The following is a 22,550-nucleotide window of genomic DNA, read 5'->3' as shown; positions in this document are numbered from 1 at the left end:
TATTAATAGTGTTTATAGGTCAAATTTCAGTGTAACAAATTCTGCAGGGCATTCTCATTTTTATAGTGGTAGATTTTCTAGATGTTATATATCTAATTAGGTGGAGATATAAACAAAGCTATAAGAAAACATGTTCTGAATTGGTTAGCAAGCTTCTGAACTTAGTAGACTTAAAAATTCATTTTCTCTTAAAAATGTTTAATTTTGAGGGTGGCTACCACTTTTAATTCTCTGCCATTATTTTATTAAATAATAACTGTTTACTGGCTTGGGACCAGAAGAAAAATCTTATGTAAAGGAGTATTCCCTGTAGAGAAATTGTTGAAATTTATCCATGGACTGCTATTATCATGGGCCATTCCTAGAATGTGGAAATATCTTTGATATAAAAGAACTTTGATGAGGAATATATTATGTTTGCCTAATTTTCCCACAGCTTTTAATGAGAAGAGATCTTTAGAACAGTTGTTTTAGTAAGTTACAAGATTTTGAATTGTTTTTTTTAAATGTGATCTGTATATGATACTTCACTTACTAAAATATGAAATTAAACCTGGATATTTTAGAAAAATTTGTAACAACAAGAACAAAAAGATTAAATCTCAGATTATCAATTTATTCAGATTACATCTGAATAAATACTGTATTCCAGATTCATTATGCTAGGGCTGTCTGATATAGTGATGAAAATGAGATTCAAAGATATTGTAAATGAAATGTAGAAATTAGATTTGTATAATTTTTTATGTTTGTATCTTTTTTGTACACTGCTTGTTTGGTTAGTTAAATGTTGCTTTGAAATGCTATGTGCCATATTTCCAAATTAAAAATAAATTCTGAACCATAATTTACTTATAACATTCTAGATATTCTGTGATTTAATAGAGTTGCTCCCACCTCTCCTAAGACCTTTTGTGTTAATAGGAAAAGCTCTTAGTAATTTGGGGCAACAGAAGATTTAGTTTAGATTTTTCAAAACACAAGTGGAAGCATGGTGTATTATGGTAATGAGCTAGCTTCTAAATAGAACTCAAGTTTAAGTCCTGCCTCTGAGAAAAAAAAAAATAACTGTTTGACCTTGAGTAAATTGCTAAACCTCTTAGTAATCTAGGCAGCCCTCTTAATAGTTGAAGAGAAGGTGACAAACAGAAGAGGAAGAGACTTTTTTTTCCTCTAAGAATTTTCTATACTTCCTGTGAATTCACAGGTCATGTCTCTATTCCTTACTCAAATCATAAAGAATTGAGAAATTTAGCACATTAGCAGGTTCATGGTATGCTTTAAAAGTTTAAATTTTAAGAAAAAAATATCTTTTGTTTTCGTATGCCAAATGACTAGCCTTCTTACAGTGAGCACTTAAACAATTATCTGCTAAATTGAACCGAAATTGAGTTTTACTTTTGTTTCCAATGGCATTATGATAGCAGGTGCTAAGAAACAGGAAAATAGCTAATAAAGAGACACTAGTGAAAGCAAGTAATGGGCTCAAGACTACCCTTCTAATGTTTTCCTTGTTTAGCCTCTCTAACTCTCATCACTACGCATTTTACATTACCTTATAACTGATGGATTTGCTTTATTCTAGCTGAGTAGACAGTATAGCTTTGCTAATATTCATTAAACATCCTTTACCAGTCAGTATGTATTTATCAAGCACCTTCTCAGGGACAGACATTATGATAAGGTTTAGAGAATATGATTAAAGGAAGAAGCAAACCCTTGCCTTTGATGAGCTCACAATCTGTGTAAGCATGCTACAATCTTATGTTCACATGTTCTTTTGCCTCAAGTATTCCTGAGTGGAACATACTAGTTTCTAGTCCTTTCACATATCAACCCAGGAAGTACACAAGAGGTATAAAATAAATGGTATTAATGAAAATGACTTCTACACTAATCAAAGTTTTATGAATCAATTGTCACTAAAAATATGGATGAGATAGCAAATAGAGAAGATGACAGAATGAAGAATGAAGAGGGAAACCAATCTCATGAGACAGGATAGAATTCTGTACCGAAAACAAGATGGAATTAGAGATGGGGGGAATGTAAACTGTTCTATTTAGGTTCAAAATGTGAGGGAATAGATAAATAATGGGTATCTTGACAGTCTTGGTATCAGTTTACGTGTAAAATATTAGCCTTGGGAGGTAGAAGGTTTACTCTCAATTTTCAAGTGGTGTCAGTGAAAAGTTGTCATAGTTGATGTATTAAAAGAAATTCTTCAGGGATGACTTCTACTAGCTGAGTTCTGAGATTCCACCCAAGATAGACATTTAGTTAGTTCAAGAACTAATGTTCTGTCATGGCTATTAAAAGACAATGAGGTGTTACAGTGGACAGAGGACTAGACCTGGAATCAGGAAGATCCAATTTCAAATTTCACATCATTTATATAGTGTCCACTATGTGCCATGTTCTAGGGTAATTGATTTTACAAATATTTTCACATTTGATCCTTATAATAACCTGACAGGGTAAATGCTGTTATTATCCCCTAAGAAAATTGGTAAACAAGTATAGGGATTTGTCTGGGGTCCCATAGCTAGTGTCTGAGGCCATATTTGCACTTGCATCTTCTAGACTAGGTTCAGCCAAGTACACAAGTACCATGTACATTGTGACACCTAGCTGTCTCTAAAACAATATGTAAACTTCAAAGAGATATTCAAAAGAGATCTTCTAGTAGTTTTGTTATCATTTTTATTATTATTTTACTCCTTAGTGATATTCATCTTGAAGAGGCTAGATAATTGTTTCAGGGTGATATATAAAATTTATACAGTAATGATACCACTTTTAGGAAACTTTAGTTCCTTCTAACTTTGAGTCCTTATTTAAATCAAAATTTTAATATTACCTGATATTAAAATTCTAGTCCTTCCAGAAAATATTTTATTTAAAAGAAAAATTTTTAAGATGCCTGTAAACCTTAAAATTTCTTAGACTTATAAATGTTGGAAATTTCACCATTGGGAAATTTCATACTTGAAAAATTTCTTATTGATAGTGGGAACTCTATTGGAATGTGAACCCCATTGGCATGGGAGGTTCCTCCTCCTCCCTTCTTAAGATTACTTTAGGACAGAAACCTTTTGCTGAACAATGGAAAGGGCTTTGATCTATGCTTAAGCACAGAACAGGAAGTTCTTTCAGTCATGATTGATTTTAGAATTGATACAATAGAGATACTTGGAATGACAGAACCAGGTCTTGGAAAATACAATTTCCACCCCACTCAGTCCTAACAGGATTTAAGAAGGGCTGCAGCAAAGGATCAAGATTTAATTATTGAGAATATGACCTTCAACAGACATGTGCAAAGCCACAGACCTCTGGGCGGTCCTGGGTTAAGCTAGAGCCTCCATTGGCACAGGGAAATTGATGGACAGTGATTGGTAGATGTGAGAACTGAGGGGAGGCAACTTGGATGGTTTCCTTAAAGATAGAGGGGTCTGAGGACTGGGGGGTGGGTTGGAGAGGTGGTGCTTTGAGAGTCGGCTCTGAAGGAAGCTGGAGGTGGAGGCCCCTGAGACTGTTTCTCCATTTTGGTCACGTGAGTAATAGGGACTGATCTCTTTTCTTTGCCTCAGCTATCTAAGGGCTTGGGCCTTTTGGCCCAGCCTAAACAGAAGGGGTATTTAAACCCTATTTCCTTCTCTCCCCTTTCTCTCTCCCTCTCTCTCTCTATCTCTAATACCTTTCTTCATCCTGTTTGTAATTAAACTCCATAAAAGGTTGACTGCTGACTTGAGTTTTCATTTAGGAATTACATAGCTGAATTCCTTGGCGACCTTAAATTAATATATATCAGTCTTTTAAAGTGATTTCCTTGTCACATGCCCAAAATATTAATTTAATTTGCATGGTCTTTGTACTTTCCTCTCAAATCCAAGTATAAGGAAGAAATTCTATGACTAAAAAGAGAAAAGAGAAGGAAGAAACAAGAGCCCAATTTGTTGATCCAACCAATGTATATGTTTCAGGCATGAAATCCAAGGCTGTAAAAAAAGCCCATTCCATTGTCTCTCTTTACTATTTTTCAGAGGTAAGAGACTAGGAGTATATAGATCACTGACCATAATGTTAAGCCTTTTTAAATGTTAGATATTCTAAACTGTTTTTCCCTTCTTTTGAAGTTCTTTTTATAGGATCTGACTCTTTGAGTCATGGAGAGGATATGAATACATTGGGAAATATAAATGATATATAAACAAAAGAATTTCATTCATGAGTTCATTAGCTGCGATTCAGATTCAGCTGTGCCTTGTTAACTTAATGCTTAAATTTGTGGGGGATGGTGAACTTCTGAAGGGTCAACTAGGAAAAAGGTCTCACCTTTGGTTCTCAGCCTTCCTTCCTCTCTTCCTAGCTTCTTCCTAATGCAATGGTTTCTTTCATTAGGGAGTGTTTTTTTTTAACTTAGAATTTTATTAAATTTTTCATGGATGTTTAAAAACAGATCTAGGATCTTAGACTTCAGATCATATTGAATTACCAATTAGCTCCCATGAAATTTACCTCCACAAGAGAAAAGGCAATGCATTATGGGGTACAAGCTTTATCAGCTGCCATCTCCCTCTTGTTTTGGACTGCAAGTAAAGTTAGATAAGTTGCCAATAACATTTTGAGTCAGAAAGAGAAATGTGCCGTTGCTTATAAATTATGTCATTAAATGTACAAAATAACAAGAGCAGAACTGAAGTTTTTAATTAAAATTGAGTTTTCTCTTTTAATTAAATTTAACTCTGATTGTGATTGTCAAGCAGTTGTTATAAAACAATTTAAGAAAATGTAGTTACACAGCATGAAGTACCCTTTTCAGGACAACTTCAATAATCTGTAGCAATGAAGTAAAAACATTCACTGATGATTTAAAAAATTACAGATAAGTAAGACTATGAAAAAGAATTGGGACAAGTGAGGAAATGCTTTTTATACAGGGTGTTCCAAAAGTCTTAATATAGTTTTAAGCTTATTATTTTACTAACTTGAAACTGCAGTAAGATTGAGACTTTTTAGAACTCTTTCTTTCTCTATACATACATACATACATACATAAAAGTATATGTGTGTGTGTGTGTTTATCTTTGTATTCATTTGGCAGAATAAAAAAAAAGTGGTTTGAGTGCCAGGATTATGATGGATTAATGAAATGTGGTATATTGTTCCCCAATTATTTACTAGAATTCAATAAGTTATTTTCAAAAAGTATACAGAGATTTAACAAAATGGAAAACATAGACATACCATTTTCTTTGTGTACAAAGGCTCCCTGAGGAGACTCTGGGATACCTTTCCATATTGTAATAGGTTTTGGATAGCCAGGGTCCATGGTTTTCATTTCTTCACTATATCTCCAATACCTAATTTGAAAAAAAATAGACAAAAAAATAAGCACAGGTAAGACAGATGACACATAAATTACAATACAAATTTTATGAGAAAATTATTAGTGGTTATCACTGAAGAAGGGCACATACACTCCTTATTTCGGGGCATGATATCAAGCAATTGATTTTCTTGAAAACACGGAGCCATTTAACAATTACACATAAGAAAAATGTTTCCTACAGTTTAATTAGTAGATCAAAATGTCCATTTTTCATAAAGAGGACAAATATTTAAACAAATACCAATCACATGTAACACTTTCAGTAATGAAAATAGGAGAGAAAAAGTTTGAATGAAAATTCAATAAAAAATTCAAATGAAAATTCTTTTTCATTCTCTTATATTTACCACAAATGTACTTTCTATCATCCAAATACTCTTCCTTTACTGAAGAATGCAAAAAATGCTCTTTCCCTTGCTATCTGCACATAGCATTTTGACTACTATTTCATTTTCTTCCAAGTTTGTTTGTAGCTTACACACATCTTTGATTCCAGGTAGATGTTTGCTCATATTTTTCCACAGACTAGTGGTATTATCATGGAGGTGTACTACAGAATATTTAGACATAAGAAAAGAAAAAATCTAGACAAGGTTTTATGTTATAAAAGTAAGTGATGGGGGTCTTGAAAAGTCCAAAGAATTAGCTAGAGTTCTGTTGAACAAAGCATTAAGGAATTAAGAAATTATAGTTGCTTAAATGATAAATTTGTTTTTGAAAAGGTTAAGGAAAAATAAGAGAACTACTCATGGACCTGATTCCTACAGAAGAGGAGATAATTGATGAGGCATAAACCACATGAAAATTAGAAACAGTAGTCATGCCATCTTAGAATTCATTATAGAAGAGAAAAACCAGTTATAGTCTTCAGCATATCCTTTATGTTGGGAAACCAGATGTTAAAGGGTTCTGAGAAGACATGGATATGATGTTATGACTTGAAATCCTACAGGTTGTTAGTCCAGCAAAAATGGTACTATTATGAAATCTAAAGACAAAAAATAGGAACAATTCTATTGAGGAAATGAAAAGACAGTGCTGTCTAAAGTGACAAATGTTAATACACAGGAAATGGCTGACTAGATTAGATTTTAAAATATATTGATAATAGATGCAGGGACAGATAACAAAAGGGGAATATAAAATGATGTTAATGTCCTATAAGAATAGTTCCAAAAGTACTAAAATTCAAGATGTGCTGAGATTAGCAAGGAGTGCTACACCTGATTTGCTTAAAAATAGCTACTTAGGGGGAGAAAGATCAAAGAAGAGTTAGGACAAATAGGACTATGATAAGTAACAGAAAAGATAGAACTATTAAATTTTTGTTTTGATTCAGGTTTCTCTGTCAAGGTAAATGATCTGTGAAGGACAGATCCTTCTTGATTTTGACTTGATGGGACATTATTCCTCCCCAAGTATAAGCTGACCATCAGAAATTATGAATACTGATTCAGCTTTTGGTACTCATCTCTTCTCAACTCCCTTAGTTTCTTTCCTCTCTGATTGTGGGACTAGAGAAGAGAACATTAATTTTTTCCCAAACCATTCTTTTATAGATGGCTCAGAACTTTCCAGGGAACTCTTTTCCAACAGAAACTATGCTTGCTTTTGACTCCATGAAACATCATGCCTCCATTTTTAGTACCCCTCAATGGCTCTTCCTTTTGCTTTTCATCTTACTTTTGGTATAGTCTTCCCTCATTAGTCTGGAAGTTACTTGAGGACAGGGACTTTGTTTCTTTTTTAGTTTTATTCCTAGGACTTAGAACAGTTATTGGCATATATAGTAGGTGCTTAATAAACTTGCATTGAGTTGAATTAAAGAATAAAAATTGCAAATGGAAAAATGAAACCCAAAAGGAGATCCTAAAAAATTACCATGATTATAATAATTCACAAGGCTCAGAAAAAACTATAACATAGAGCTGTATTGTCAAACCTATGGCATATCTGGTAGAGGGTCCCTTCTCCTCACCCCCTCTCCACCATGCCTGAGGACATTTTTCACATGGCCCCTCTGTCCAGCAGCCCAATGGGAGCACTTCCTCCCTCCCCTGTCTGGGGTAAAGGGGTGGCTCATATGCAGCCTGGGAGTTTCAGTTTGGCCACTTGGTCTCTAAAAGGTTTGCCATCACTTAGCATATTGGGAAAAAAGTCACATATTTCTCAGATCACAGAGAACATGATAAATATGATGAGAATAGAGAACTATAAAAGTTTAAATGATTTTTTTAAAAAGTAGGAGAGAATTTACAAAATGAGTTAATCATTCTGACTTTGATTCATGACCAAATATTGCATTCCTTATTAGGCATGGGTTAATTAAAAATTTATTTAAAAAAGAAGGTAACTGCAAAAGGTCAATATGACTTCATCAAGAACAAGTGTTTCCACCAAATACTCATTTCACTGTTTGATGAAGATATTAGACAGGGAGTTAGAAAATGGAAATATTGTAAAGAGTTTATATAGAATTTTGCAAAGTATCTGACAGATTACAGTTATCTTTGTTTAAAAATATGTAATAATAATGTTACAAATAGATTTGGAACTGAGTGACTGACAAGTTGCAAGGAATATTTACTATTGAAAGGCAGTATAGTTCAATTGAAAGCTCTCTGAATTTGGAATCTAAGGATCTGGATTTGAATCCTGACATGAATAGATTGACAATTTACAAAGACTGGTAAATCTTCATAATCCAGATAGGAAAATTTGCAGTTTTCTCTTAATTTTCATAACTTGTCACATTATTTAAAATGTTTTTTCACTTAAGAAAAACATATTATTTATTACTTGTATTTATGGGTAGATGATTTGGAGTTTAGGTTTTAAAAGATTACTCTATTACAAAAATGAATAATATTGAAATAGGTTATGAATGATAAAATATAAACCAGTGGAATTGCTTGTCAGCTCTGGGAGGGGGAAGAAGATAACATGAATCATGTAACTATGGAAAGTATTTTTAAAATAAAAAAATTTTCTCCAACTTTTAAAAATAGCAAATAAAGTAAAATGGATATAAACAGTTAAAAAATTCCTATCAAAATTATACTACTTAACTTAAATTTCTGTTTATTGGTTCAAGAATTGACCTCAATAATACCAGGTAAAGAGAAACAAATATGCCAAAATATAAATATGAAATAAATTAATCATCCTTCCCACTCCTAGTTACTGAAAAATATTTAGAATTAGTTCAGGTATACACCATGCATTTATTTTTACTAATTTAAAGCATGATAAAACTGATAAAACTGAATCCATGGTTTTCAGAAAAATAAAATTGAAAATCATGACATTTTTGCATATTCAGATAGTCATTTCTTTTTTGTACCCCAAAAGTAATTTTTAAATCACTTCCTAAAATGATTCATTTACATTTCTGATGAGTATGCTAAGTACTTCACAGAGATACAGTTCCTTTCTCACTAGGTGCTCATATTGTCCCTTCAGAAGTCTCTCACATCTTTTTCATTTCTCTCTCCTCCATCCCCTTCCTGGAAAGATCCAACAACATACTGCACCTAATCCTGAATGGGCACAGTTATGCAATTAAAATCAGCAGGGGAATTAAAGTCTAACAATCCATTAAGGGGAAAAAACTTATTATAAATAATATGTCCTGAGAAGCTTAGTGGGATATGGATTTACTCCCACTGGTGGTCAATATCTTGTTATAGCTCAATTATCTCGGCAAGGTTCATGTTCCTCATTCTTCTGCTTCCATACTGTATTGCACTTATGTCCTGCTGAGCATCATTATGCGTCTTATGGCTTTAAGTAGCAACTTCCTCATCAATAGAAGTTTCTTTGGATGGTTCTTTCATTTTAATGCTTTGCTAAGTACATTTTTATGAAGGTCTTGACTTGAAGACTGTGATTTAATATCTCTTAAGTTTTTGCCACTGTTGAGTAAAGTAGGATTCCTACCTATTTCCTTGAAAATATGAAAGTACAAAACAAGTAACAAAGAATAAATTTTAAAGTAAACTTTCTGAACTGTAGGAAACAAATTTATGTGATGATTTTTGATCCCAGAAGAGACTCTTTCTAATCAATTGCAATTGAAATGTTTTCAGTTTCAAGCATGAAGGAATATTACTTGCTTGTTTTTCTTATGTTAATTTTTAAAAATAAATTATTTTCACCATGAAGTCATGTTATGATGAAAGCATAACTGACCCTAGGTAGGAAAATTGGTTTCTCTAGACCTATTAAGCAGAAGTAATTAAGAGTGACCTCATGTATCATATTCAGAATACTCTGTTTAACAGTTTGTTTTAATATCAAATGTCATCTGTCTAAAAATCATTTAGCATCATTCAGCCTAGATATTCTATTTGTGGCCCACCAAGGACACAGATTTTTATAAGTTAGAGCAGAATGGGACCTCAGAGTTTGTTACGGCTCTTATTTTACAGAAAAAGGAATATGGTTCAGAGAGGGTAAATCATTTCCATAACACATAAACAAAATAAGGAAGCTAGTTTTCTATCTGACAGGCTATTGTGACTATCATGACCATCACTTACCATAAGTCAGATCAAAAGATCTTAAATTGAGATCAGAAGTCAGTTAGTCCCAATCCTTCATTTTAGAGATGAAAATACTGAGTGAGGTTCAGAGAGAAGGGACATGACAAAGGGTAAAAGCAAATGGGAAGTCATGGCAACTAAATGGTTCAGTGGATAGAGCACTGGGCTTGAAATCAGGTAGCTTCATCTTCCAGAGTTCAAATCCAGTCTCAGATGCTTACTATCTGTATGACCTTAGGCAAGTCAACTGACTGATTTTCTTAGTTTCCTCATCTGCAAATGAAGTGGAGAAGGAAATGGCAAACCACTCCAGTTTCTTTGCCAAGAAAATCCTCAAAATAAGGCCACAAAGAGTCAGACATGATTGAAATGACTATAATAACAACAAGAACAAAACTCATGAAAAGGATTGCAGCAACTAAAGGAAAATCATTTTATAAGTTAAAAGAAATTTCTAAAACAATCTTTAGATTGGCCATAATCTTACATGCTTGCCAAAATCTACATGAATAGAATTTTATGCAAAAAAAAGACATCACTTTTTTCCTGAAATCATGAATGTCTTTCTAAGAACTATATGTAAAATTATTTTTACAAATAAAAATAAAATAAAATAAAAATATGTAAAATACAAAAACACAAAAAGAGATTTGTCAATTAATGATTGTATTAAGTAAATGCCATTTCAGTGAGAAACCCATTAACAGATTAAACATTTTTTTAAACTTAAGGAAACAGGCACATCTATCCAAGATGAAGGCTATAATAAAATGGTATTTTCTCAGTGTTCTTTGGAAAATGATTAAAAAATATTATTGAAAGTAAATATCTCTCTCAACTGTTAGATGGTTTTTTTGTTTGTATATATAAGCAGGTTTCTAGTAAGTATATGAATATGAATATGTATACATAGAAAGCTACAATTATGCAAGTACATATAAGAAAAGACTTCTCCAAGGTGATTCATATAGTAGTTAAAAACATAGATGAAATAAGTTATGTGAAATATATACCTACCTGTCCCCCTTGAAGAAGTAGGTCTTCCCCACATCTTCCCACCAAATGGCAGAATCAATACCATGAGGGGGAATTCCATTTCCAAGAGTTATTAAGTCATGTGGATAACCTGGTTGAAGAGTGGTATCCTTGAACACCCAGTATTTGTTACCTGCATAAAAATACACATTAATTTAATGAATCATGATTAAATATAATGAATGACATAAAGCATATTGTAATTATTTAGAATCTCTGAATAAGTCACTTTTAGGATACACCATTTTTTGGGTGGGAATGGTTTTGGGCCTTTGATTTCAGAGATATCAAGTACTCTTTGTATGGTCATTCCTTTTTATGGATACTGATCATCAACTTATAAAAAATATATAGTCTTACAGAATGACCTGTAAACTCTGAGAGGTAATTATTTCTCCAAGGTTGCACATCTATTATACATCATACATAGAGGTTAAATCCAAGTGTTCTTGGCTCCAAAGTTACAAAGAAGATTACACCAACACTCATTTCATAGATATGGAAACAGAGGTTCAGCCAGGTTATATTACTTTGCAATAAAACATGGAGGAAGATGAAAAGCAGTTGGAAAAGCCACAAGCTTATACCATGTGAGAATTTGGTGAGGATATCTGTATACTGAAAATTCACATATTTAATAAATATTTAATAGTTAAATATAATAATTTAATTATAGATGATTTCTGTTCATTAAAGTGGGTTTCACTAAGAATCAGTGTGGTACAGTGAAAATTGACATGATTTTGGGTCAGAGGACCTGAGTTAGGTTCTCAGTTCTAGTATTGTAACACTGCATAATTCATTCAACCCCCCTGATCCCAAGTTCTTTATCAGCAAAAAAAGACAATTAGACTAGGCTTAAAAATCCCTTCCAGCTATAAATATATGATAGTATTTTAAAGTAGTAAATAATCAATAATTTAAAATATTCCATTATTAAAACTTTGAAGAAATTCAAATATACTTATACCAGTTACTTTTATTTTAAAATAACACATAATGTATGTAAGCATTTAAAATTTCCAGCAAATATTTCCAGGGGGCTATGAAAAGATTCACTTCATCCAACTTCCCTAGTTTTCTAAATAATGATGATGATGATGATGAGAGCATTTAAAATTATATTCATTTTTTTCTTTAAATCAATTCTGTAGAGTTGTAGCTTATAATTATTGAAGAAAAACTGTTAAAATGGACCAGTACTAAAACTTCTGGCCTAATTTTTGTACAAATTCTGAAAAAATTATAATAGCTTATATAGCAAAAAATGGTAAATTTTCAAAGTATATGGGAAAACTGTGGCACTAATACACTTTTGGTGGAGCTGTGAACTGATAGAACCATTGTGGAGAACAATTTGGAACCATATCTAAATGACCTTCAAATTGTGCAAATTCTTTGACCCAGTAATACCACTACTAGGATTGTATCCCAAACATATCAAAGAAAAAGGAAAATGATCCTACTTATACAAAAGTATAGTAGGTTTATTTTTTTGATAGCAAAGAACTGGAAATTGAAGGAATGTCTGTCTATATGTTTGTAATGTCATACTATTTGTTATAAGAAATGACAAACAGAATGGACTTGGGAAAACCTTGAAAGACTTATATGATACAAAGTAAAGTGAGCAGAAACAGCAGAACATTGGACACAGTAACAACACTAAAGTACAATTATCACTTGTAAATGACTTAATTATTATCATCACTGCAATGATTCAGGACAACTTCAAGGGATTTAAAATGAAAAAGGCTATCATCCACTATTCTAGAAGGAATTTATGTAGTCTGAATGCAAATTGAAGCAGACTATTCTTCACTTAATTTTTTCAATGAAATTTTCTCTAGTGTCTTCTTTCACAATATGATGAATATTGAAATATGTATTTTGTAATAATACATGTGCAACTTATATCATATTACTTTCTGCCTTGGGAAAGGAGTAGGGTTAGGAGGGAGGGAAAGAACATGGATTGCAAAATCTCAGAAAATGATTATTGAAAATTGCACCAACATGTAATCTGGAAAAATTAAAATAAATAAAAAGTTCTTAAGTATGATGAACAAGCAGGATCAATTAATGAAAGAAGGTCAGTCTGAACTCTCTGAATCACTGAGACTTATTAGGATGAGACATATGCCTACTCTAAGACATGTATTCAAAACAGGATGGAGAAAAAGAGGGCTACATTAACATTATAAACTACCAAGATGTACTCATATGATGGAAATCAAGAACCAGAGGTAAAAATCATAGTGGAGTATTTTGAATGAACATTAATAGAGAAGCAATATTGACATAAGTTGGATCTCATGAATTAAAATTTAATAGGTCATGTGGGATAGGAATCTTGAGAATTAAATTCTGAAATCATGATTGGGAAAAATAGAAGGAAAAGGGAAAAGTTATCTAAAATGATTGATACAGATATGTGCAGAATATACTAATTAAATTAAAATTTTAAAAGATATAGAAAAGATGGAATTAAAGGCATGTGACAATTGAAAAATTGGTTATCATCATGTAAGATTAGTGTATGAAGTTCAAAATCAAGGAAATAAGGTTGGTAAAGAAAAGTTGGAGTCAATGGAATAATAACAAGAGGAGGCAGAAGCTGCTTTTTTTTCTTGCTTTATTTGCAGGTTAGGATTTTAAATTCTTAAATGAAGTTAGCTGTCTTTGTGTATTTTATCAAAGCATTTAAAATATTATTTTATACTGTACTTGTGAAAAAGATAAAGATATATTGACTTAGAACCTGATATTAATGTGATCATATAGGCACTACTTTTTTGATTTGTAGTTTCTTCATTAATAAAAAAAAGATTTGTTAGAGGTTAGTTTATTTTTTTAGTTGTGTCCAACTCTTCATGAACCCCAGTGGGAGGGTGTCATTTTGCTATTTCCTTTCCTGGGTTATCTTAGAGATGAAGAATTGAAACAGAATCAAATGACTTGCCCAAGGTAATACATCTAATAAGTATATTTGAACTCAAGATTATGACTCTTCCTAATGCTAGGTGTGGCATTCTATCCAGTGCCTCACCTATTTGTATTACATTTATCAATTTTTTATTATTTATTAATTTTCCAGTTATTATTCAGAAGATCATATGATTTGTGTTTTGGAAAGTAACATAGTGGTCATCTAATACAAGTTACACATAAAAGGAATCCCTGCTACCTCTGCTCAAAAAACTCTGAAAAAGAGAAATTCAGCATGCGACTATGAGACCAAGCACTGATCTTTGTCTATGAGAGATCTTCTGCCACCTTGACATTGATGCACGGATGCTAATCCTTTTTGTATAACCACTTAACCATCTCTGAATCCATCTGATTTTATTATGCAAGCTGCATATCTCAATATTTCTCACAAGAATAGCATTGTATATGTTATCAAGTATTTTGCTAAATATACTAAAGTAAAGGGAATATATAGCCATTTGTTTGGTAACCTTGTCAAAAAATAAAATAAGGTTAATTTGACATGACCTATTCTTGGTGAAGATTTGATGAATTTATATGTTCATTACTTCCTTTTCTAGATATTCAGCGATTTAATGGTTTATTTTCAATTTCTCCAGCAATCAAACTTAAACTCACTGATTTAAAGGTTACAGGCTCTGTTCTTTTGCCTTTTTTAAGACATGAAAACATTTTCCTTTCTCTAGGCCAGTGGTATTCTCTTAATCTGTATGATCTTTCAAAGACCACTTACATGTGTCTTAGCAATCACATCTGCCAAGATGAAGTTCATTCAGGTTATAATATGGATCATAATTCTACTGATTCAGATGGGAACTAGGCCTTTAATGGCAATAAATTGATATAAAGAATTTTGGATAAAGGTTAGGTATGTCCTTCGCTTCCCTGAACTTACATCACAACATGGAGTCTCATTTTTTTCACAATAAAGTCACTGATAAAGAAGAAAAATAAACTATATAATGACATTACCTCTGAGAAAATACAATGAAATATCTAAATATCACACTGGCAGACCATAGAATTTAACTTATCATATTTAACTATGTCTGGAATGGTTATGCCACAAATACAAATTCATCCTCTGATAATATTTTATATAAATATTTTATAAGAAAACTTAACTTCACCCCAAAGTCCCTGGATCATGTCCCTGCCAGAGTCAATGGGACAGAAAATCTAGAAATCTGTTTAACAGTATGTGTTATATTTTAGTTATCCCTTTGTGGTATTCAATAAGGGAAGTCTTTATTTATTTTTTTAAAGGAGGGAAGGCTTGATTTGCTGGCCTGTACCATTGTGATTTACAGTATGCTTTCCTTTTATCACATACTTCATCAGGGAAGGGTATATAGTTTCAATCCCTCCCCTGCTGGTTTTACAGAATAAATCTTTTATCAGCTTCTCTCAGCTGGTTGTCACCAGTTTTCAAGCAGAGGCACTCTAGCATACATCAGCATACTCTGCTTGTTCTTCCTTGGTAAATTGTAGCATCATCCATCCTTTCGAAGGAAACCACCCCATGCTTTCTCAGTCTGGCTGTTGAGTTTTCTCTAGGCACACAGAGCCCCAGGCTGTCTTCCTTGTATTTGGCTTCAGAAAATGTTCATACAGACTTAGTCTGTATATTTTCTAGGGTGTCAGCAGGAGGGGAAAGATGTGTGAACAAATGAGAGTTACAGTTCCTCTAGGAAATTCCTGTCATTCCACCTGTTTTGTTTCCATGTTCTCTAGGGGTGCATTCCTTTAGTGGAAATCCAGTATTTCCTTACAGTGATGGGAGAAAATAAATTCTGCATTTCCTTTTAAACTGAAATAGCATTTCTACAAAAGAATGCTACTAACAGGCTTAGGGTCTGAAAAATATCTTACAAACTTGCCTTAAATAGTTCTTTTTTTAAGTCAGAAAACCTCATCATATACATATTAGAGAATTAGAGATAACACTTCTGAAAAAGATTTTAGCAGCTTTGCACATTATAAAGAATATGAGGAGTAAATTGCCAGTTAAGTATTTGTAGCACAAAACTTTTTTATGAAATTAAGTTGACAATAATTTTGATTTCTACATTTAATTTTCCAAGTAGATATAATGAAAAAAGAACACAACAATTCAAAGATTCCTTTTGTATCCTGATGATGTTAGATTAAACTTTCATTACAAGGTTGAAGTAACTTGGTGTTCTTTAAAAAAAATGAAGCAAATATTTTAAATAATAGATTTTATGAGGGCAAATGAGTTACACTTAAATCAGTAACTTTTGTAACCTCACATTTTATTATTGAACACTTACAGTCTTTCTAAGAGTGAAACGAAAATCTACTTTGATCCATCTGAGGTTTCGTCCTTGATTTTAAGTCATTTGGATATTCTGGACCAAAAGAAAGGCTAGAAACAGACTGTACTGTGATCAGACTCTATGGTATAATTTGCTGAGTGAAGATGATTGTTCATCTACTATGCAGCATGTAAGACGAGGGGATCAAGGATAATATTCATAAACAGTGAATCAACTATTTAAAGGATCAAAAACATATACATCACAAAGTATTAAAGCTCACAGTGATCTTGGTGATCATCCATTTCAAAAGTGTTTTGCACACAGAAGTTGCTCAATGAATGCTGTTGAATGTAAAAATAATGGAATAATATCCTTATTTTCAAATAAGAAAACTGAGGAAAAGAGAGGCTAAGCTTACCAAGGATATACTCCTATGAATCGGCACAGGTAAAACTATTAGGAAGATGTCCTTATTTCCAAGCTCATCTGTGTCCTCTCTATTATTCTTATCATTTTCTGTTTGGAGTATGACTCTATTTGTATAGGCAATGTCTCTATCTACTCTAAAATTTCCTGTCCAAGGGACTCTACGTTACCAAAGAGCCCAAGGGGATGGTCTTTTTCTTGCTTGTTATATTAAATCCAAGCTCCTCTGCTTAACTTTCAATGCCAGTCCTCCATCAATTTGTCTCTGCTACCACATTTCACCAACATTATTACTCATTACTCCATGCTTCCTCCCCCGAGTTCTACTTATTCTCCCTCTTGCATACATTTTCTCAGTTTCTCTGTTTTAGAATCTTTTTCATTCCTTTAAATATCATTCCTGATCTCTCTTCTTACTCATCACTCTCTTTAAATTTCAGCTGTTGTGCGTGGCATTTCATAAATAACCCCATCCAATGATTTTGGTTATTTTTCAGTTATGTGGGACTCTTCATGGAAATTTTCATGGCAAAGAGATTGGAGTGGTTTGCCATTACTTTCTCCAGCTCATTTTATAAGTTAGGAAACTAAACTGAGGCAAACAGGATTAAGTGACCTGACCAGGCTCTCAAAGATAATAAGTACCTGAACTCAGGTGTTCTCTGTCAATTGCTCCAGCTACTTGCCCTGTTTTGACCTAGCTCTCCTATACTAATCTTGTTCACTTCTAAATCTTGGTTCATTCAGCATATAAATTATGTTGCAATTAATTAACACTCATGTGTCAATTGCTCTACAACTGTTCATAAGTGTTTTTTCATGTTAAATATGTTCGAATTTATTACAATCTTTTTAGGGGCAATACTTCAATTATGTTACTCTGTCATTCCTAAGTATAGAGTTAAACATTAGAGAGTGTTCAAGAAATGTGGAGTGATACTTTCTTGTTCTAATAATTATTTTCTCTTATGATAGTGAAGCCTAATAAGCATTTGAAAAGGAACCTTACCAAAGGAATCACTATTTTCAATGTCTCTTAGTTTCATATTAAACATGGACATGCTAGTGAATAAGCTTTTTGAGGATGACTGAAATAAATATACAATGTTTTAGGAACATATTTATTTTAGAAAGACCTCTTGTCATGAAAAATCTATTTTAAAAGCTGTTTGGAATAGAGTACACATTTTTCTTAGAATACTTTTATCTTCCTGGTATTGTTTTTAAGTTGATTACTCAGTTCATTTGAATAAACATTTAACTTTAAAGTCCATATGGTTTCTGTTAACAACTTTTATGATTTCATGTCCTATTTAGTTCCAGGTGGTAGGAGACAGCAATACAAACAGAATTTTAAGAACATAATATTAAAAGAAGTGACAGAAATCAAAAGAGATTTTGAAGATTTTAATATTTTCTTAAAGTTACATTAATATAAACTATTTAAAAGTATAGAATAAAATTTAAATAGCATGAAACATAAAGTTTAAATAGCATGAAATATAAAATTTCTGAATCCTGATGAAATATGGAAGACTTAATAAGCAAATAAATAGTTAAATAAAATAAACATGTCAAATACACAAAGATCTCAGATTGGAGTGCTGATTTCATTTTACCAAGTAAACAATGGTATTTAAAAAACCCATACCTTTCAAGAGTTCATTAGTCAGGGAATAGGTGTGGAATGGTCCCCTAAATCTTTTTGTTAATGCCAAGGTCAAGGAATATATATTACTCTTTCTGAAAACTCATCAGATGTCCTCTTGTCATTTTATTTCAATCTAACAATAATCGCTTATTCCAAGTAAGCAATCATACCAGGAGCCTATTTCTAGATAAATTTTTATTTAATCTTGGTCATATCAATTTAATTCAGTTAGGGCTTTAAGTTCATTCATCTTTAGAATAAGTGTGTTAGACCAGATGACCTCTAAAATTTCTAACTGATAAAATATTAGAATGTTAATCACTACTTTTAGCTTATAGTTTTTACTTTAACAAACAATTACAGAGGCAGTTGGTTGACTGAGGGCCAGAGACAGAAGGTCCTGAGTTCAAGTCCAATCTCAGATACTTCCTAGTTGTGTGACCCTGGGCAAGTCACTTGACCTCCATCAAATAACCCTTACCAATCTTTGACCTTGGAACCAATACACAGTATTGATTCCAAGACAAAAGGTAAAGTTTGTTTTTTCTTAAAGAAACAATTAAGTATTCATAATATAAAGGAATGCCATCAATATATTTCTAAAGTTTGTGTGAGCCAAACCTTCACCAGAATTATTTAAAACAATTTTTAAGGAAACATTTAAAACAAAACAATATCATTTCTATATCCACTTAAATCTTATTCATTCTCCATCTTGGGTTTGGGGGGTAGGGGGGCTGAGAATGGCAATTCTGAGCATTTACAGACCAAAAGTTGGAGCAGTTCTGCACAATTTGGAAAGGATTGGATCTAGTATGGGTCTAGCAGTTTGTTTCAAGCAACTAATCTGAGGAATAGAATGATCAAAAATGATCATTCCTCATTAATTTTTTTCTAAATAAACTCTTTATTTTGAGGACTGGCTCTCCCTATCTCACCCAGGCTGGAAATAAAAGTGTTACTTATAGGTTTGACCCAGTTTGATCCACTTGGATGCTCTGACCTATTCTGTTTCAGATCAGGTCTATCTCACACTTCTTTGGACAACCTGATGCCCCACCTGAGGGGAGTTACCATATTAAGTTAATCTTAATGCAGATACTCAAATAAGTTAGCCTATTGCTGTTTGGCACTCCTAAGCTTAAGAGATCCAACAACTTCAGCCTCCCTTTGTAAGTTAGGCTGGTAGGCATGCAATGCTACATGTAGCACCAGCATATTTTTAAAGAAAAAAAAATATATAAGATAATTTATGTTAGGAGCTTCATTGTTAGTGGAAATAAGCATAAGAAAAAAATGGTGTATTTTCAAAATATCAAATAAATAGTATGTATATATTAAAAAAACTTTAAGCAGATGGTTTTTTCCTTCAACATTTTCAAGTGAATATTTATTTAGGATGACTCCTTTTTACCTTATAATATCTTTTATATTCTATGTTTGTTGTCAAAATTTACAATTTGTCTTTTTCTTTGTCTTCTGAATTTCATTTCCCATTCCATAACAAAACTTCACTTTACAACTGTCAAATAACTGATAACTATGCCTGAAAGAGTGATGGTGATAGCAACAAAATATTTGAAAACTACTTCTTAGTTGTTATGTTTTGGTTCCTATTGACCTTGAAAATATTGACCATGTGATAATTGGTTTTTAAGTTTTATTGATGAGCTTTCTTTTATATTTATTGATTACCCTCATTCTGTGAGAGATCTCTTTTAACAAAGCAAAACAATTAAGTAAATCTATCAAACTTCACTTGGAAGTCTATGCAATATGTCACATCTGTAGCATCCCTACCTCACCATTAAAATAATTAACATAAAACAATTTTCTCTCTATTTCCTCCTTGAGTCATTGAAAAAAGTAAAAGAAAAATTTGTAACAAGGATACATAGTAATGTAATGTAAAATGAATTCTTTTTATGGCTATATACAATATATACATATACACACATAATATATAAAACAGATATACATTCATTTATGTGTGTGTATACTGATGTAGCCTAAATGAAATACTTCTTTGTCAAGAAGTAGATAGGTTGTTTCAAGATAGCTGCTATAAATAAATTGTATATATAATATTTAAATCTCTCAAGTATATTCCTAACAGTGGTACACTAGAATAAAAGGATATGAACTGGTTAGTGACTTTTTTCATACTGACAGTTTGACAATTTTATTTTTGAATTTCTTTATATCCCCAGGGGTACATGAAATAACTTTACTAGATTTCCTTCTCCAATCTCATTTTAACATATGTCTTTGATGTCATTTTCTCATAATTCTTCAGCCCAGATCACTAGTGAATATAGATATAAACATCTGGTTTTTATAAAGTTTACTAGAGTTATGTCAGACATGCTTGGAGTATATTCAAATAATGGCCAGGCTCAAGGTGTAAGACATTTATTAGTCAGAGGAGCGTGCTACTTTCTGAAGTGTGCTACAATTCTGTTGAAGGCCCCTTTTAAATGAATGAACTAAAGTAGAAGGGTGGTCAAAAATGGGCTTTTTCATTTTAAGGGAAGGGATTACGTATCTGATTTGGTAAACAGGACAGAATGAGAAATCATTTCAATTATGTCATAACAATGTCAGGGTGATAGACTGAAAATAGACAAAGCATGCATTTCTTGAAGAGAGGATGAGGGTCTGCATTGGTTTGCACAGAATCATTTGCATATGCAGGTAACAAAAGTTACCAACAATTTTTGTTACCAATAATTCTTGCTGCCATTTAAAAAAAGTGTCATATAATGCCAGGTTACATTAAGGGAAGCACAGCACAGAGTACAAGGAACATGGGGGGAGGGGTGCATTGATAAGCCAGAGCGTTCAACGGTAATATTATTAAACTAATGATTAGCCTCAATTTCATGCCATATGATATTCAGCTGAGTTGAAGGAAATGGAGATATTTAGCCTAGAGACATTTTCTAGAGAAAATAGGTGTTTAGCCTTAGGAAGATATAATAGTTGTGTGCAAGTGTCTGAAGTGTAGTTACATGGAAGAGATGAGACTTGGTTTCTTTGATTCCTAAAGGCAGAACTAAAAGCAAGGAATGGAAGGTGTAAAAAGGCAAAATTAGGATCATAAAAGGGAAACTGTCTTAATCATTAGGAGGAATTTTAGGACAGCACAAACACTGAAGCCAGAGGATATGGGTTCAGAATCTACCACTGTAATTACTACCTGTGTGTTATTATTATAAATCATTATATATCACTGGGTCTCAATGTTCTCAGCAATAAAATAAAGGGATTGAATTTGTTGATTTCTCAGGTTTATTCTAGGACAGTAGATAGAGTAATGGACCTTGAGTCAGGAAGACCTAAGTTTAAACTTATCTTCACCTACTTTGTAGCTATGTGACCCAAGTCACTTAACCAATCTGACTCAATTTCTTTATCTATAAAATGGGAACAATAAAAGTAGCTACCAACCAGGGTTTTTGGGAAGATCAAATGAGATGATACCCATAAAGGGCTTAGCAAACCGTAAGTCATTACTTAAATTACTTTTATTATTATTATTATTATCATTATTTTTAGAGCTGTCCAGAATGGAATGAGTTATCTCAGCAGGCAGGGAGAATGTAGCTATTTAAACAAAAGCTATATTCCATAAGTTAAAGGGTGGAGTACTTGAACAATCAATGGACTCCAACACAGAGATCTGTGACTAACAAAGAAAGAACAATTCATACATGCTTCTCTAAAAATAAAAAAGACATCAAATCCTTTTATGAAAATAAAATTGATATCTTCTTCAGACATTGAGATAGGATCAAACTTATTTTATATGTTTTTAAAGCAACATTTTGTGGTCATTTCAAGCACTAATTATATGTATATGTATGTGTGTATATTATATATAATGAATTATAGAAGTATATGTATGAATAATTCATTAAAAAGATATGATTTACTTTCTAGTATAAATGTCTATAATTTCCTTCTTTTGATTTCCTGTTTTATCACATTTAACGCTCCATTTTGAATGTTTTCAAGTCAACATTTTATTCTGAAGTTGAGGAAAAACATAGACAAAGCAATAATAGACATATAGTGAAATGATAATTCTACTAGAATTCTATCATAATGATAATCATTAATTTTTGAGTCTCATACTAAGAGGCTATAACTGGAATACTTTGATTTGACATATTAACAGTAACATTTTATTAAGGTCCTTTTAAAACTGAACTTCATCATTACAT

General features: G+C 32.3%; 1 protein-coding gene across 1 annotated transcript in view; it reads right to left on the bottom strand.

Annotated features, from left to right (window-relative positions):
• MMP16 (matrix metallopeptidase 16) overlaps positions 1 to 22,550 on the bottom strand; it is a 373,571-nt gene that overhangs the window by 4,883 nt on the left and 346,138 nt on the right. The window contains exons 8-9 of the mRNA XM_001368488.4: positions 10,957 to 11,107; positions 5,251 to 5,366 (exon numbers count right to left, since the gene is read on the bottom strand). Coding sequence (XP_001368525.1) covers positions 5,251 to 5,366; positions 10,957 to 11,107 — 267 coding nt within the window. The remainder of the gene's footprint in view (positions 1 to 5,250; positions 5,367 to 10,956; positions 11,108 to 22,550) is intronic.

Source organism: Monodelphis domestica, chromosome 3 (assembly GCF_027887165.1).
Source record: "Monodelphis domestica isolate mMonDom1 chromosome 3, mMonDom1.pri, whole genome shotgun sequence".
Taxonomy (NCBI): Eukaryota; Metazoa; Chordata; class Mammalia; order Didelphimorphia; family Didelphidae; genus Monodelphis; species Monodelphis domestica.
The sequence above is the reverse complement of the archived record's forward strand: the minus strand, read 5'-3'. Positions and strand labels throughout refer to the sequence as shown.